Source organism: Papaver somniferum, unplaced genomic scaffold (genome assembly GCF_003573695.1).
Source record: "Papaver somniferum cultivar HN1 unplaced genomic scaffold, ASM357369v1 unplaced-scaffold_31, whole genome shotgun sequence".
In the NCBI taxonomy this organism is placed as follows: Eukaryota; Viridiplantae; Streptophyta; class Magnoliopsida; order Ranunculales; family Papaveraceae; genus Papaver; species Papaver somniferum.
Window position 1 is genome coordinate 241,283 of NW_020642151.1, and position 18,563 is coordinate 259,845.

Genomic DNA, 18,563 nt, shown 5'->3' on the forward strand with positions numbered 1-18,563 from the left:
TACTTGGATAAGTTCTCACATTCACGGCTCAAATGGTCAGAATGCCTTGAAGTGTTAGTTGAGCAATAGCCATGTCCACTTCAAACTACACAACTATATGTCAGATGCCTGAACTAATTTTCTGTTGAATGTATATGCCAAACCGCTGCTGCAGTAAAGTGCAAAAAAACCTTGGGAAGATCTCGTTTAAAACCTTTAATGAATGGGAATACCCCCTAAAAATCAATAAACCTGATATTTCAAAATCAACTTATACACCAATTGGCGGAATTTACGCTCGATATATATATACTACAAATTTTAACACAAAACTGGAAAGACATGCAAAAGAAAGTGAAAAAAAAAAGTAACTGATTAAATCACAAGGAAATGTAAAGACAACAAGTGACGAGTCCACAATGGCAAGGATAAGAAGAATAGATAAAATATATATATATATATATATATATATGTACTTTGTCTGATACTTGGGTAATGCCTCGCCACTTTCACATCCTGACTTCAAAATGATCACTGAATGATCAAGGATTAAGCTTCTGAACCCTCCTTATTGGCTGGACATCTCATGAAAAAACACTAGATCTAGGATTCTTACAGCTGTGGTTACCTAGGCTTTGATTCACTTCCTTTGCTTCGGAAAGACGAAAGTGAGAAGAATGATGACTTAGGCGCTGCAAATTCATTATCAGCACGATTTCAGTCAAAGATTTCAAAAACATGTTTTAAGTTGTTTCTTTGTCTAAATCAACACTATGTTTTCTTCATAGACCAGTGTTCAGAGTAGGTCAAGACTAAAGAAGGCATCACCACTTTTATGACTCGATTGGAACTTTACCTCACAGGAAAAAAAAAATGTAAATAAAGAAATAAATAAAACAAAAAATATCCAGATCAAATCACCTTTTAGAGAACTTCCTGAAAGATGATCATCCCTCAGTCTGAAATGTGCTGGAGCATTTGGGATTGAGCGTAATGCTTGAACTGCAGAAGAAAACAACAAAGTGCCTGTAAGCAAATTGAGAAGAACCCACCCGCACAACTGGTTTGTCTTTATTCATGGTAAATGATATATAACATTGTGGGAAGAAAGAAACTGTGCATGTGAAAGAGATCCTATGCAGATGACGTGCTAAAATTTAAGAGGGTCAAAGTTGCTACATGCATTACTGAGGTCTGAGGTTATAAAATGAAACGAGTTAACTTTGTGTGGTAACACTACCCTAACGATATTATATAGCCAGAAGGAAGAAACCGACATATATAACAACTTCATACGAAGAGTCCTAATCTCATCTGAAGTCGTGAAACTTAGTTTGATATGATAGTTCATATATAGCCATGTGATAGTAATGACGTGAAGGGAAGGAAGATACCTTGTTCGTTGAAAAGATCGCCATCATTCAAAACATCATGTGATAAGCCCATTCTTGACTTCCTGAGATCTTCCGATGATCTGTTTGTAAAATCCCGACCATCATCAGTATCATCATCACCTTCAGAAGTTGTTGCAGAGATCCAATCTACCAGACTTTCTGTCCCTCGGCTTTTCCTCCCAAACTTCAGTAAGCGCTTAAACCCTTTTGCAACATCCTTCCGTGATTGATGATTCAAAGAGTTGGCCACAACAACTGGTTGAGCACTACCCCATTTCTTCCTCATTCGAGCTGCATCAGCCTCCATTTGAGCAAGAGACTGAGAATTCCATGAAGCAGGGCTCCCAACTGGAGAGTCCATAGATGCATCAACATCTGACGACTCATGTATGTAGGAGAATGGATGATGTGCATGTGAATTCCATGATACAGGGCTTTCACTTGGTGAATCTTGCATTTGTCCTAATGAAGTATGAAATTTGGAAGGCAAAGCCAATTCAGCTACTGAATCGCGATCCACTTGGCAAAATGATCGGAGGACCTCGTCATCTCCCAACTCTGGATGATCGTTGGACTGTTCTGATTCTTTAGTTATTTCCAGTTTCTCATCATCCGAGTCACTCAAATAACTTAGAGCCTTCAGATCACCATCAACCAATTCTGTTTCAAATTCTTGCTCTTCGTCCTCTTCATTAACCATTTCCATCGCTGAACCTTCCAGCTGATCTTCTAAGTCATCATACTCGTCTTCGATTTTCAATATATCGGGCCCAGCCGAAGCTTTCATCTTTACAACACCTGCTCCAGAACCAGGACCAATACCATTACCCTTCTTAAGGAAGGGTTTGGACTCACCCTTCTTTGAAACTCTGTTGTAAATGCTATGCTCAGTCTGAGCATTGAGAGGTGAAGACAGGTCTTTCAATTCACTGGGAGCTGCAATGCTTTTTCTCATTGACTGGCAGCGCGGCTTATCGTCTTTGATAAGCTGTGAGCCTTCGATTGTGCTCTTACTGCGACTATAATTTCTAGCTTGTGTTCTGTTGGCTGTTTTGGTAGCTCCCAGTGACGGCTTCGTGTTTTCCTTTCTGAAGTCAGAGAAATTGGGAACCGACTGAGCAAGAGGATTGTCTGGTTGGGCCCTTCGCCTTCCAGAATTAGAGTTGGTCGATTTGGTTGATGATCGTGGAACTGGTACTGTTGATATTCGAGAAGTGGAGGAAGACTGATTTCTATTGGGTAAATGTTTCTTGGATTGGACAGATCTCGAGGAACCATCTCGAACAAATGTCTCACTGAATGATCCATCTTGTTCATACTGAGTATTTTCAGAAGATTCAGAAAGAATTTCATCCATATCAGCAGAGAAATCTAATGCCTGCTCTTCGAAAAAGAAAACTCAACAGTGTTATCTCCAATTATGATTCACGAATTACTAGTAGTACTATCAAGAATATAAATGTTTAACATAATATAAAATACCTGTCCCCGGCTCATGGACGAACGAACATTAAAAGATCTTAACTTCTCTGCACGCTGACGAGCATAAAGCGGTGAATCCCTTCTTTCTGCTGACTCGGCAAATTTGGCCTCCATCTCTACTCTACTTCTCTCAAGGCTATCTTGCATTGCCTTCAGTTTGGCTTCCTTCTGACCCCTCCCCGAGCTCCATTCTTCCGTAAGCTTTGCATTTCGTTTCTGCATGTACTGGTCATAAAATTTGCCTCTTGAATCCTCCGTAAAGACAAGCTCAGGCCCATAATTCCGATTCTCTGCCATCTTCATTAATGGTGTAACATCTAATTTAGCACCTTTGCCAGAACCACTGACTGACTGTCTCACTGTGGATTTAGCAGACAATGGCACCGAAGAAACTTCCACGGTTTTCCTGTTAACAGCTTTGGGAACCTGGTCCATCTGCATTGGAGTTGGCTTGCTTCTTCGACTAGTAGTAGTAGACTGATCTCCAGGAACCCTAAGTTTGTGTGCTGCAAAAAGCTTCTCAAGCTCATCTGCTTTCATCTGAAGCTCATCATTACGATCCTGATTTCCTTTAGATGTCTTTCCCTTCTGAGGTTGCGCCAAAACATCTGATGGAAATGAGCAAAGAATGTCAGCACCTACCAAAAATTGATCACATGTAAAACTAACTCACTGATCATAACAAAAGTGAAAACAGGGGGGAAAAAAAGCATCAAGTGGGTGGTAAGAACAGAATGACTATTCATGGTTAGTACTGCTCATGGTGCCTTGTTGACACAGTAGCCGTGAAAAGACACAAAAGATTCAATAATTCCTAGAGAATAGGTCTCACAACAACCTCTTCAACTCCTACATTTCAAGGAATCTATGCAACAAAGAAAATATCCAAATTACGAAAATATAAGTCAGCTGGAGTTTTACTTAACAATTGGTTAAACATGTTTTTCGTATTCTAAGAGCATTGGAAAATTCGTGAAATTGTTAATATGTATGTTTCTAATGTCTAAACTATGTACTAAAATATCCCAGTGCACAATAGTAAACAGAGTTACTACCAACCCTCCTAACTTGCAACTTACCAATCTGTTCAGGTGCAGAACTTTGTCGCTGCAACTTCATTCCTTGAAAGCTAGAATCGTCTTCTCTGGATGGATAACCTCCAAATTGCATTTTCTTCCCAGCTTCATCAATTTTTCCTTGGAAACCCCACTGGCTTTGTTGGGCAGACAAGTCACTAGCCAAATCTCTGCTCTGAGGCCTAGATATAGACGGTGTCCTAGATCCAGAGCTACCTTTAGACTTCCCAGAGAAAGGTCTGGACTGAAGCTCAGACATTGATTTATCTTTGGAATCTGATCCAAAAATGTTCATTGAACTAGGAGAAGAAGCCCGAACTGGGATTTGTGAACTCACTTCATCTCTCTTTTTAACATCAGCTGACCTGCTTGGGAAAGCTAAGCGTGGCACTTGATACGGTGCATCTGCTGGCCCAACATCCTCCGTTCTGTTAACAGAAGCTCTAAATTGAGTCTGGGAAGTAGTTCGGTTCTTCAGTCCAACATCGTCTGAAAGGTCTGGTTTAGCTCTGAATTGGGACTGAGAAGCTGTTTGATCTTTCAATCCAGCAAGGTCAGCTCCGCTTGAAGAAACTCTACGAAGAGTTTGTGGTCCAGCTTCAAGTTTAAATGCAGACTGCTCTGCTCCAAAGAATCCAAACCGGGACTGAGATGCTGCTCGATCTCTAAACTCAACATCAGAAGGTGTTTCATCTTTTGGTGAAACATCCTTTGTTCTTCCTGGGAAAGTCTTTATTTGGGATTGGGAAGCTGATTTGTCAATTAATGTAGCTTCTGATGAAGAAACCTTTGGTTGAATCGCCTCTTCACTACCTTGAAAACCACCAACAGCTTGATCTCTCAACCCCGAATCTTCCTTTGTAACCAGAGAACCCAAGAATTCGGCCGTAGATGATGTGGGAGTGTCTTGTGATCCCCCAAAGTCTTTGTTCTGGTTTATACCGAGGGGTGTTGCCTGAGATTGAGAATCAGAACTGGGACCAGGGGTTGAGTCTGAGCTCTCAGTTTCCCTCTTCTCATTACTCTGATCAATGCTCATGTCACTAGTTCCACTCCATCTTCTCAAGACAGCCTTCTCTGCAGTTTGTCCAGATGACGACATATCCGATGACATCCTCCGAAGCTCCACAGATTTCGTGACCACGACCTTACCACCACTACTACTCTTTGGGGTCTGCTCTTTCTGCTTGTTCTCAAACATGTTGATTCTGTCCTGCACACTTAGCCGTCTAACATGCTGACTCTTCTGAGGCAACTCATTCATTTTTTCATCATCCTTTTCAGTCATCCTTTCACTTTCTTTAACATCGTCCCTCTCACTGCTTGATCCTCTTAAGGAAGAGGGTTGCTGAGCACTGGATGACCCAGACTGCTCATGTTGAGTTGCATCTTGCTCTCGGCTTGTCTGTTGCTGCTTTTTCTGTTGGGTTTCTTCAGCTTGATCATCAATGGACATGTCTGACCCAGAAGAATATCGGTTGGCTCTATCATCTCCTCCAATGGTCCATGGGCATATCAGATCTGGCCTTCTCTCATTGACAGAGATGAATTTGGTACAGGCTTCACTGAGAAAATGATTAAAACATGAGCCACTAAAATCGCAGAATTTATCGGGTAAAAAACTTCTAACAAAACTACAACTAGTTCAGCAGGATAGCATCTTCACTAGTACACATAATATCAAGTAATCGCTCTGCAGCCAAAAGGCATGTGTGGCATGTAAAACCACAATTTTCGGATTCAAGTGTTCTAATGGGGTCCCTATAACATCTCAAATGTTAACCTTACTAAGTTCAGACAGCACGGGGTCAAAGATAATAAATCAATGGTACTGAAACTCGAGAAACCGAAGTCCACGGGTCTTACTTTAAACGATGCGCACCAAATCGCTTGGAGAAGAATTGAAGTTCTGAGACAGTGTCAGGAGTGAAGCCAGCAGCCGATGCTCTTGCACAAGCTGTGGTTAAGTCCTGTTTAACAGCACCAAGCCGCACATCAATAGCCCTCAACAGCTCCTTTCTGTTAAGCCCGTCAAAACCGTAAGTAAATATATTAAATCAATCAAAGAAAGGAAGATACAAAAACATAAAATTTCACTTTTCACATTTAACAATTGCAGAATATGTTAGGAAATAATCTGGCACAACTACAGTAAGATAGTAACTTTGCGTATCTGTAGTTACTGATGACTAAATGTCTTACCTGGAGAGACCTATGCTGGGTTTTATAATATCCCACTTATATTGGTGTACTGTAAACTAGTCTTGGAGATCAGTCTGATCAATAGAACACTGACACAAGTCAAACTTAGACTTCTATAATCTACACACTCCAAATACGCAGTCGATACTTGATTCAGTCACTTGCTCACATGATATAACATAAAAGATAATATGCTTACTTAGTAACATCTGCGGCAGCAGCAGCTCCTGTCTCGTCCCCACCTGGTTCAAATTCAAAGACGCACTACACATCAGTTATGCCACCATACGAGGCTTCTTCACCAGAAAGATGACTCTCATGTAGGACGTCAAACTAATATTAGAATATGACTAGTTTCATTTTAAGAACCCAAGTAAGATGGGACAAAACAGCAGAAATAAAACGGCTGTCTGCAGAATATGAAACCAAAGATGAAAACAAAAGTCAACTATAGATAGAACAAACATACCTGACGATGTCGAACGCTGATTTTCCGGTCCCTGTAGATAACATTTGATTAGGTGAATGCTTAAGAAAAATTATGCTTCCCACTGATAAATTGAAGCTATAAAAACCAATATAATTGACACAAGTACCTGCAAATAAATTTTCCGTGCAGCCTCCAACTGAGACATCTCAGCGTCAAATGTATTTACCAGCTCCAACACCTCAGGTGTGCTAACAAACCGAACAAACCTGCAGACATTGATACATGAGCTAATCCACTTTGTGAAGAAACACTGATGAGCAACGTTTTAATCTTAAGATAAACAAGAAACAGCTTCTCGCCTAACCTTTCAATAGTTCCTTTAGTGAACCAAATCCCCTCACTTTTGCGTTTCTCAATTTCTAACTTGATTGATTGAACCGCTTGTCGGGCCTGTTCTTCTGCAACTGTTAAATGAGTCAAAAATGGTTTTAACAGTCCTGAAGCTAGCTTTTCAGTATCCCCATTGCTCGAAACAAACAATTCACATCTGCAACAACAACAACAATTCAAAAAATCCTTGAAGTCGAGACGAAGGGACCATGATAGGTATCATAAAATGTACAACAAATTCTATTATCAGCTGAATTTCTCACCGAGATCGTCTTGGGGATAACTGGAAAACAGCATAATCAAGGGGAGTGTCTGATCTCATTTTCCAAAATGGATACTTCTCCGGCAATTGTATCCTATAAAGCTCATTGACTTACCAATGATTCATAAGCCGCCAAACCCCCCAGAAACCTGAATCAATTGCACATAATTAAAAATCTCAACAAAGACACAAACAATTAAGCCAATCCAATACAACATAGTTACTCCATAGTCCATATACACGCACCCGGACACCCAAACACTTCCAACAAGAATCCAATGACATTAGAATTCACCCATGACACTCCACCTAATGACATCAATTCAGTGTCTGAAACATTTGAACTCAGTGGCAGTAATGTACATTGACTTGTACTAAGTGTTCATATCTCTAAACCTAAACAACAACAAGAAACCCAATTCCACATTCCTATTGATCAAAATCTAATAATCAGAAAAAGAAGTTCAACTTTTCAAAGCTTCAGATCTAACCCAACCCAACCCTACAAGAAGCTACCTTTTTAGCAAATCCCAAGCAACAACACACCCACATCAAAAAACTCACTAATTAAACAATAAAGCTTCAACCTAAATACACTTATAAGCTCAATCTAAACATCATTTATCCATTCTCAAATGAACTAATCAGAAAACAGATAGATCTTCATTGAATAACTTACCTTGTAGAAAAAAATTAAAGAAAGATCTAGAATTACACAGATCAGATCTTCTTCTTCTTCTTCAATCTTCTTCTCTTTTTGGCTATACCCCCTTTTAATTTTAAGAAGAACCCATTGTTTATTTCTCTATAAAGAAGAAAACCCTACTCATTTTCATAGCTGTCTATTTTGGTATTTGCTTTACTCTTAGTTCTTCACTTTTCAAAATTCAAAGAGATAATAAAAATATACCAGTAGAGAGAATAAGATAGAGGGCAGTAGTAGAGAGGACTGGACTAGTGGAAAAGACTTGGATTTTACCATTTGACATTGACAACAACAACCACAGCAGTCATCATGGCACATGAGAGATGCTCTGTGTGGGGGTGGTTTCAGAAAATGACTACACTGTCCTCTAAACAAAACTTAATCATGTGTTTCAAATTGATGCACACAATTTGATTTGATTTTCATCATTTTTTTTTATTTATTTTTTTTTTGAAAATCTTTGGGGCTAATCTTTTGTAGGGGCACATGCCCCACTTACCTAAATTGCTTTATCCCCCACACTTTAGTTGACTAATCTATCCTAATTTCCTAAAGTTTTTAACATTTTGGGAAGTAAAAAAAAAAACAACATTTTGGGAAGTAAGTTTTCAGAACAGCTATACATCCCGTGTGTTATCCCGACAGAGAAAATGGGACAGAACCTTTCTAACCCAGTGGTTTTGCAGGGGCTGGATTTAGTGTGGATCCCACCCGCGGGATATAAATCATTTCCTTAAGTTTTAGTCATGGTATTACCAAAATTTTGAATACAGATTGTGCAATAGCGACAGAGCCACGATTTTAGGTATATCTGGCCTTCTAAGGGTTATATTTTGAAAGAGTTGCTGAGTCTTCGAGTCTTATTAGTAAAAGAAAAATTGTCCATAAAATTCATTAAATGATAGATAAATCGTTGGTTGATTTGACTACATATTAGCATTGTTCATAAAATTCACTTTTGAAGAAACAAGACTATTACAAGAGTTACCAAATTTCATAAGATGTTACTAATTTAGTGAATTCAGTGGTGAGGACTGGTTTGATTTTTTTAATATGAATTTGGTAACTCGTGAAATTTGATGATCCTGCCGTAGTCATGCAAGGAAATGTTTAAAAAACTGAGATGTTAATATTTGGATTCACGGGGTTTGTTGGTAATTTTATGAGATATTGGTCACCCAAACACATGTTAATGACTCCACTAAGATAACAAATGATAAAAGTCCAAAGAGCATTATTGCTTAAACTAGATAGTCGGTTGATTTTTAGTTGGAGGTTTTAATCATGTTTCCAAATATAGGAATGTGGAAAGGTATAGTCAAGATGAACCCTGTCTTGGAGGTTTTAGCTTTTAGGGTACTTTGAGAAGTTGCAAATAAATGAGAGCCATATGAACCACGGCACCACCATACGATAGAAGCATATGCAACATTTATTTAGTGTTTTGCTTTCAGCATCTTAGTGTGGAGACTAGAGAATTCAATGACAGTAATAAATGCATGAGTTAGAAAGAAAAGAGTAAAGCTTCATTTCATACTGTATTAAAGCTTCCAACAACATATTCTAGTGTCACCCTATGGATTTTCATGAATTTTTGCAAGTCTTCCATCCCATGATGGATGCCTCTAAATGAAAGTTTTGGATCATGAAGCCCCCTCCCCGAAAGGGTGGCAGTCGAACTCGGATGAGAAATCACATTGTTAACTGGTTCCCAAACGAGTAATTCTGTAAACAGTGTAAAAAAAAGTCATGTAAAACCCGACCTCTCAACGGGGGCGAGTCCCCCATAGTGGGGAGTTAACAGGAGGTCATTTTTGGACCCCCGCCATGAGAGGTTGTGTAAGACAACGGTTTTTGCATGGTTTTCTTTTTATGCGGTCCATCAAGATTTTTTGTTCTCAAATGCCATAATATGAAGAAAATTGTAGTCAATTAATTATATAGAACCCATTGGCCATCCGTGCCTGAGTCAGCTTGAAGTATGGATGTGCACACCCAATCCACCTGGCTCCCAAATTTAAAAATAAAAATAAAAATTGGACACCCAAGTTCGTTTACGCTTAATTGCACTTTTTAGCAAGACTTTTGCTTCCCCCCAGGGCAAGATTTTATTTAGGCTCCCCCTCCCTCGATCATTCTTTCAACTTAACAAAATAATATGGGTACACTTAAACATTAATTTAAGTGAGATTTGGTGAGTCAAAGTAGTCTGGTCAAAAAAAGTCAATAGAAGACAGATTAGATTAAAAAGTGAAAGCTGAAAGAAAAAAAGCTCGAGATTACTTAATCACCTCTTAATTAAGAAGGACCAGATAATTAAGGGTGGAATGGGTACACTTTCCAGTTAACTAAGATTTGTTGTTTCCCTGATCATTCTGAATTTTATTCTATAAAGTAGTGATAATTTTTAAAACAAATAATATTTACACACAATGATAAACAATAATTAATCTCCACTAAAATATTTGATTCTTGATCAACTGGAGATTTTGTAATATACTAATTATGATAATTAGTGAGTCCAAATTTAATGAGCATGTTCTTTTGTTTTTATCGTGGAAGAGAATGTCAGATCGAATCTGTTTCGTTGTCGAACGATCCTACGGTTATAATCAAATTGATCATTTTGTTTTGATTTTTGACAGTAATTGTGATTTTTTGTACTAAACTATGAAAACTTATATGAGCTTATGTTATGATGATATTACGATAAAACCGAATTATAGACATAATGAGTCATATGACAAATGCCGCTTGCTCAAATTTGAATATAGAGAACAACGCGCACAAACAGGTCATGTTGATTTGATATATTATTTCTTGAAATATGATTAATTTGGTATCATGTATACCGTTTTTGTAGATCTAGATTACACTTCTTGTGAACCAATTATATTTGTTATTGCATCTTCTTTGAAATAAGGAGATAAAAGGAATAAATTACTCCTTCTGTTTTTAGAGAATATGCTTGATTGGTTTACACGAAGATTAAAAAGAATTGTACAAAATTTTGGTTGGAAGCCTACCAACACCCTTTTGAATAGCAATCCCTAATCTGTAAAAAAAGAAATTTACCTACACTACTATTGACATCATTACTAACCAGATAATTCTTCAATCTCTTCAAAAACACAAGGTATCATCACCAAGTTCCCCTAACGTAGAAAAGGCTAAGACCCCCAAACCGTCACCATGTGAAACGCACTTGTAAGAACCCTTAAGCTCGTCAACGCTATTAGACTAGTCAAGAGACGTCTTAGTCGTTAATAACACGAACGTTAATTAATAGGAATTAATATAACAACGACCTAGATACGAAACTAGTACCGCTGGATAGATCTTGAAAAGCCACGAAATGGACTACTCGAACGTGTCATTCGGATATCGGACAAGGAAGATATCATCAGATTTACTTGAAGGGCAAAATAGTCATTTTGCAGCTTTGCCGACCTGGGCTTCCCATATCAATCTGGGTGAGTACCTTTATCATTTTTCCTTGGCCTTATCTCAAACCAAATCGAGAGAAACTCACTCTCTCTTATCTTCTTCTTTCTATTCTATTTTCTTCTTTCTCTTTTCTTCCCGTTCTTCTTCTTTCTTCTTCTCTTTTCTTTCTTCCCACGTTCTTCTTCTCCGACAACTTTGAGAGATCAAAAGAAAGACTTTGTGATCAGTAGAAGATGGAGAGTGTGTTGGGATAATTGATGGTGATGGCGAGGTTATCATATGATGATTCATTCTCGAGAAAAGAAATGATTTAGAGAAGGTTAAGTTAGGGTTTCTGTTATGAACTAAAAATTACGATTAGTGATGAATAAGAAGAAATAAGGAGTGGGTTTAGTCGATTGAGAGAAGGGTTGAAGTTTAATTAAAGTTTGAAGTCGTTTTGGAGATGAACTGATTTAGGGTTCTTGATTTCTTTGAAGGTTTGTGTGAAATTGAAGGTTTGAGGTCTGATTGAAGATGGGTTTGTCTCAAATTAAGAAGTAAGGTCGTTTCTTTTGAATTAGAGATTGAAGACAGTTACGGTTGTGTTCTGTTCTTCCCCAAAAATTAAGAATTAGGGTTTGTAGACCGATTGAAGTTGTAGAGAAATCAGATGAGATAAAAGATGGGTTTCGATGAATTGAGAGGATTACAGTGGAGTTGCAGGTGAGGTCTTAATCTCAGGTGATGAATTTGGTGTTGGTGATTGATTTCCGGTCTAGACAGTGGTTGGTGAAATAATAATTCAGAGAGTACTAGATATTGGGTAAGCCTCTGTATTGTCTCAATTTTAATATCTTGATTTGAATGTTATGAATTATTGAGATTATGTGTTTATATATGAATTTGAGATGAGCTATGGGATGTTGTTGGTGTTGTCTATGTAGTTGGACTTGAAGGTGGGGATGTATTATGGTTTGAAGTGAATGTAATTGTGATCTCCAGATGTTTGCGGGTTGTAACTGCAGTTCAGATTGCAGGTGGTGGTGGAGTTATATGTGTTGGTGGAATGTTGTATTAGTGGTTGTTGAGTTGAGTTACAGGTTAACTGGTATTGCAGGTGGAATGGGAAAAAGGAGTTGAAGTGGTGTAATGGAAGTATTGAAGTATAGTGGTATAGTTATTGATGGGACAGTGAGGTGGTGATACTGTTGAAGTTGCAAGGAATATGAGTGACTGGATATGGTGGTCTTGTCTGTGTGGTTGAATGACAAAACTGGATTTAGTGGTAGGTACGAAACTGTGGTTGAATCAGTTGGGTGGGTATGATATCTGAGCTAATAAGGGACTCTGATGGAGTTGAGATTAGAGGGAAGAGATGTGTATTGGCTGTGAGTGTGTTGAACTGAACTCAGGTTGTATGAGTTGTTGTAGGACTAAAGTTTTAGAAAGAAAGTTAGATGAATGGGTTGAGGTGACCTGAGTACTGCTTAAAGCTGCTATTGCAGTTAGTCTATATTAACAACGATCGATTCAAAGGATGAATCAGTGGATCTCAAGGTAGGCGTGGCTTGTCATCAAAAGAGTTTTTAGAGACAGATCAGAGTTGCGTAGCGAAATCCACAAGTGTTGATTCCGTTAATTAGTTAACTTCTGATATGTTTATTATGTTGTCTATTGTATCTGTAAACCAATTGACTATTGTATATGTATCATTTGAGAGAAGTTCATGTATATATATTCTGAGCGGGGTTAGTTTTGGGAAACGTTTTGTAGCAGATTTCTTAATTGAATGTTTAAGTATTTGAATTAGATTCGTAGTGCCTCTTTATTTAGTTAATCTCTTGGATTAGTCAGCTGCTTACTTAGGGGGCGCTACAGCACTGATCCAAGTATTTGTTACGTTTGCGCAATACAACATTGGAAATAGCCAGGTCAGGGACAAAAGTACGAATACCTTTCCCTGTGAAGGGCGAGACGCCTGTAACATCCATACAAATATCTTGCCAATTCATCAATTAAGCATTAGCAGGGCGCAAGTCTCTATTATCATCAGACAAAAACCCAAGGGAGGCTCCTTTATGTACGGGCACGCCAGCTTCGTCACAGATGTCAACAATTACGTCACGTACCAGGTCATGTCAGAACTTGAGCCCAACATCTTTGGCACAATGAAGAGCGTGATCCCCAATAATATTCATGGGTCTATTGCATCTTGAACACAGGCCACCTTCGACAAACAAGGGGATACCAAGGCGGTAGCAAACTACGGCTCTGAACTGTCTTTGTCCAAGGCATTAATTCAGACTACTAATGGGGACGGCCAAAAGATAATCTTGAGCATGCTTAACACGGTTACACTGCCACAAAATGGAATATCTTGCGGACAGTGAGAAAAACAGGAGAGAGAAGTGATTTTCTTTTTGTGTTTTTTCTAAAAAGAAGAGAGAGAAGTGGTCCCACAATGGGTAGACTGGTAAACTCATAACCTTTGACTTTCCATTTCTGGAAAGAAGCCTATCATTTTAACATACACAAATAAGGAAACCAAGCATATCTATAAGAAACAGATGGATTAGATTCGTGTGAACCGATTGAAATTATCAATGTATCTTCTTTTAGACGGGAAGATAAAAGAAATAAACTGAACCATAGGTAAAGGATGTTTGTGCTACCCTTGGAAATATCAAGAAAAAATTACGTACAATACATAGAGACAAAATCAAATCCTAATGCTAAAGAGTTATGAGAAACAAAAACATCCCATCAATATCATCCATTGATAATAACCAGAGAAAAATATGACGAGGCAAGTATTTCAGATATAATTCGTTCATTGGGGTTCTCATCGTTGTTTTTCTTTCTGGCGAGGAGATCGAGTAGCACTTAGCTCATTTGTTTGGCATTACATTGTAGGAATAATCGGTTCATTTGCGTCGTACTCCTTATCAAACAATTCAAAATATGAAAGTTTTCTTTTTAAGCTTCTCGCCTATGCTCTCTCATCATATCTGTCCCCTCTCCTCTCATGTGATTTTGGCATAACCTTGAGAGACAGAACGGGTATGGTCTTAGGGTGGACAATAGCTTTCAATAGGTGCATCAGATTTTGGTGTTGTGACCAATACTCTAGCCAACAAGTTGAATAGTTTTTTCAGTGTTTTCAAATCTTAAGAATTTACTCCCTGAAATTCCTTTTGAAAAGGTTCAAATTTCAAAATGAATCAGTATCCTTGAGAGGGATCACTTTCCCATACTTAGAAATCTTATGGTGACCAGGTTGTCCCATGGTTACCATATAAGTAGAAGAACACGGATCCACGCTATTGCCCAAATTTTTGTTAATTGAATTTCTCTTACCAAATGAATAATCACCCAATGTGGTGAAATGTTGTAAGTAGAACTCCTGAGCAGGATTTCCTTGGAAAATATAGGTGTTTGTGAGTAAAAACGGCCTGCTAGATTTCTGGTAATAAATGGTGTAGGAGGAAAGTGCTTGAAGTAGAAAATCGCATGAACCCTTAAACAAATGTACTGCACATGAGTACTTTGAGTTCAAGAGACTAATTTGTAGGACCCTTCCCTAAACCAAGACAATTACCGTTTCAGGTTCAATTCAGTCACAAGAGGAGGAGAAGGGTCGGTGTATAAGGAGGGAAGTTGAGAATGTCTGGAGATCAATGGATATTGATCAGTTGATTGTGATATGTTGAACTGCTATGAAGAGGAATTCTATGTGCAGACGAGAGGAATTCTCTGTAAGTGTTTGATAATTGACTACCGTAGGCTTGCTTGTGTTGAGTCTTCTGTTATCAAATCATAGGTTCAGAAATCTATTTATTGCAGCACATCGATCTCCTGTAAGTGGTGATAGTTGAAGGAAGATAATTAAAGAATGAGGACTTAAGTGAACGTGTAAAAAACACTTCCACTTTCCGTGTAAGACTTGGTTGATCACTTGAGCGTGACATATTATCATTATGCTAGTGAAGCAGTAATGATAGTCGAATGACTATTATGCTAGTTGAAGCAATAAAGATAGTGAAACGACTTGGATATGGTTTAATGAGTTTTTCTAGGTAAACCATTTTGGTGCATGAGCACTTTGATGGAAAATCGTATGAAAATAATCATTGTTGAATGATCATAGAAGGTTCATATCGATCCATGTGTCATGAGTCATTCGAATGACAAGGAGATAATATAATATTAAAATAATGGTCGATTGACGAACCAAATGTTGGTTGATGAACCAACAAAATATTGATAACTGGATTAGTTATGAAATTCTCGAATATTTATAGCTAAATCAACATGAAAAACATTGCTTTGCAGAGAAATTGGTAGTTGAATTAATAAATATTAATTAAATATTAATAAAATATTGGTAGTCGATCGAATATTAAATTATTAATGAAAACGTTGATTGCTAGATCAATATAAAAACTATTAGTGTCTGAACCTGTTCAGAATTATGCCAGACTGAACATTAGGTTCAGAACCCCGATATTGATCAATGGATGATCAACTGAGAATCAACCAATGGATGAGAGAGGGACCGACTACATGAGATGATGGACCGTCCATGTAGCATTCACCAAAGTCCTTTGCAGTTGGTAAAAGGATGATCAATTATCATTTAATCATTAAATAGTGCTTGACTGAGCAATACGTAATAAAACCTAATTATGGAGAGAGGAGGGACAGACCAAGGGGTACGAAACCTTACCTTGGTGGTCGTGGGGACTAACTGATGCTTAGTGAATAATCTTCTCAGTTGCAGGAAATAGTTTGAACCAAATACAGTACAACTTCGATAAATTAATAGCCTTGGGACCGAAGAAAATTATTATTTTAGCGAAGTTATTAATTTACCGAGATAAAATTTAGCTTGTACAAGCCTAGCTGGGACCAGAAAATATTATTATTTTAGTGAAGTAAATAATTTATCGAAGATTATTTTAGCGAAGTTCTACTGTATAGACTTTGGATGATTAATTAGGTCAAAAATCATCAAAGGAGGTGGGACCGGCTTTTGCAAGCGAAAGGTGTTAGAGCACTGCTCGGTCGAACTCGCAAGTTGTTGCTATCATAAGCTTGTTTGTCAAGTTTAGGTGATCAAAACTATAAGTCTTAATTTCTAGTCTACTTATAGCTTTGTCTCATATTAAGATAGAATGTGTATTTGATCTTTAGACTTCAAGACGTTCATCGATTGAAGACGAAGATCTACTGAGGAGATCTTGGAGGAACTTCATCAAAAAAGGTATGTGGAGACTAAAACTTATCTATCACTCAGAAGTCTATTATATTTTATCTCCTATTGAGACTAAGTCGTATATCTATCTAGACTTTTACATTATACAAATTTGATATTTCAATGAGTTTATCTGTCTTCTATATCTATTTCTCGAAATATGTGTTGGAAGCGTTTTTCTTTAGCTACGTTCATCATTATTCTTGACGAGTTTAGTTGGAAACAATTTATTTGTTGGAAACTAAATAATAAGTCAAAAGATGATATGTGAAAATTTCCTTGAAACATCTTACACGATTTGTGTGAGACAGTCATTTAATGTCGACTCGGAATGTTTCGTATTGATCATTCAATTACTTGAAAATTACTTATAAGCTAATAGTTTGTGTGAGACAGCTATTTTCGTCTTCTAAGGATGTCTCAATGATTGAAATGGGAGTTTAGAACAATAAACCATTGTCTGGATATAGCACAGTATGCATACCAGTATGCAAACTGTTATAGTATGATTCAGGTCCAGGAACCAAGTTTGCATACCAGTATACGAACGATTTTACCTGAGTTAGGTCCGGGACGGCAGTATGCATACCGGTTTGCGAACTGTCGGACATGACCAAAGTTTGGAACTTAAGTTTGCATAGACATTTGCAAACTGAGTTGGTTAAAGTTCTAAAACATGTTAAGTATGATTTCATACTCATGAACAAATACATTTATAAATTAAGGAATGCAATCTTTGCAAACAGTGGCTAAATGTTCATGAATTGATTCTTGAATAAGTACTTTGTACAATCATGAATCAATTCCGATTTTGATTCAATTGTGTCTTGTGTACTTCTATGAGAATATAAACAATTGAACAACTCTATGAGTAACACAATCAGATTCATTTGATTATCATTCATGTTTGATTGATCATCATACTTGATCTACAAGTGTTAGATGAATGTGGTTAATACAAAAGTGTTCTAAATGAAGGTATATTTAATTTGTGTGTAACAATCTAAGACCATCTAATGGTGGAGAGATATTGCTTTAGTTTTAAGCAAATTTAGCTTGAATGTTAAATCAGGTTTTCATCTAACAGTGAATATTGATTGCTTTGTTACTAAGCTAACTTAGAATGCAAACCCTGATTTGAAAGACTATATAAGGGAGATCTCTATCAACTGGAAAACCTAATTCTCACACTTCTGTGTGATACTAGTTGTGACTAGAGTCGATTCTCCTTTAACCTATCTTTTTCCTAAAATCATTATAGGTTAAAGACTTGAAGACTTCATTGGGATTTTGAAGCCAGACCCAACTATTTTCTCTGCAGTTGCATGTTATGTTCTTAATTTTTCTATCCTATTGAGTACTATATTCTCTAAAATTTGCTCGAGATTTACCTACGATAGGTAAGATAGAAAAATTAATCACAAAGCTCTTCATCTCATTCTTTGTGATTCCAAAATAACTTCTTATACTACCATATAATTAAATTATTGTGAGGTGATTGATATTTCTAAGCTGTTCTTCGAGAATATAAGTCTGGATTGTCAATTGGTTCATGTTCACCTTGATTTATCAAAAGACGGAACAAAAACTTCGTAGGTATTTCTATGGGAGACAGATTTATCTATCAAAATAGACTTTTCTGTAGGAGGCATATTTTTTCATAAAGTCTTCGACTTTTGGTCGCATAAATTCTTAGTTGTTGGTGAGATCAGCTAAAGGAATCAAGTTCATAGAGTCCTGCTGGGATTTAGAGGCTTAAGGAACGAGACTGTACCTTAATCGGTGTGAGACTTGGTTACGGCTGAACTGCATTTCAGTCTGAAGTTAACTTGTAGTAGGATAGTGTATGTAGTGGCTTAATACAGTGTGGTGTCCAAATCTGGACTAGGTCCCGAGGTTTTTATGCATTTGCGGTTTCCTCGTTAACAAAACTTCTGGTGTCTGTGTTATTTGTTTTCC

At 37.5% G+C, this 18,563-nt stretch overlaps 1 protein-coding gene across 1 annotated transcript; it reads right to left on the reverse strand.

Moving 5' to 3' along the window:
- Positions 1 to 194: 194 nt before the first annotated feature.
- Positions 195 to 8,111, reverse strand: LOC113341789 (COP1-interacting protein 7-like). Its single transcript, XM_026586533.1, has 12 exons — positions 7,895 to 8,111; positions 7,217 to 7,364; positions 6,928 to 7,110; positions 6,730 to 6,829; positions 6,603 to 6,633; positions 6,333 to 6,375; positions 5,798 to 5,950; positions 3,935 to 5,496; positions 2,856 to 3,463; positions 1,374 to 2,751; positions 901 to 981; positions 195 to 671 (listed from the first exon to the last, which is right to left on the reverse strand). Exons 2-12 carry the CDS (start codon positions 7,273 to 7,275, stop codon positions 604 to 606), a joined length of 4,266 nt encoding a protein of 1,421 aa, XP_026442318.1. The 5' UTR covers positions 7,276 to 7,364; positions 7,895 to 8,111; the 3' UTR covers positions 195 to 603.
- Between the last annotated feature and the right edge of the window lie 10,452 nt (positions 8,112 to 18,563).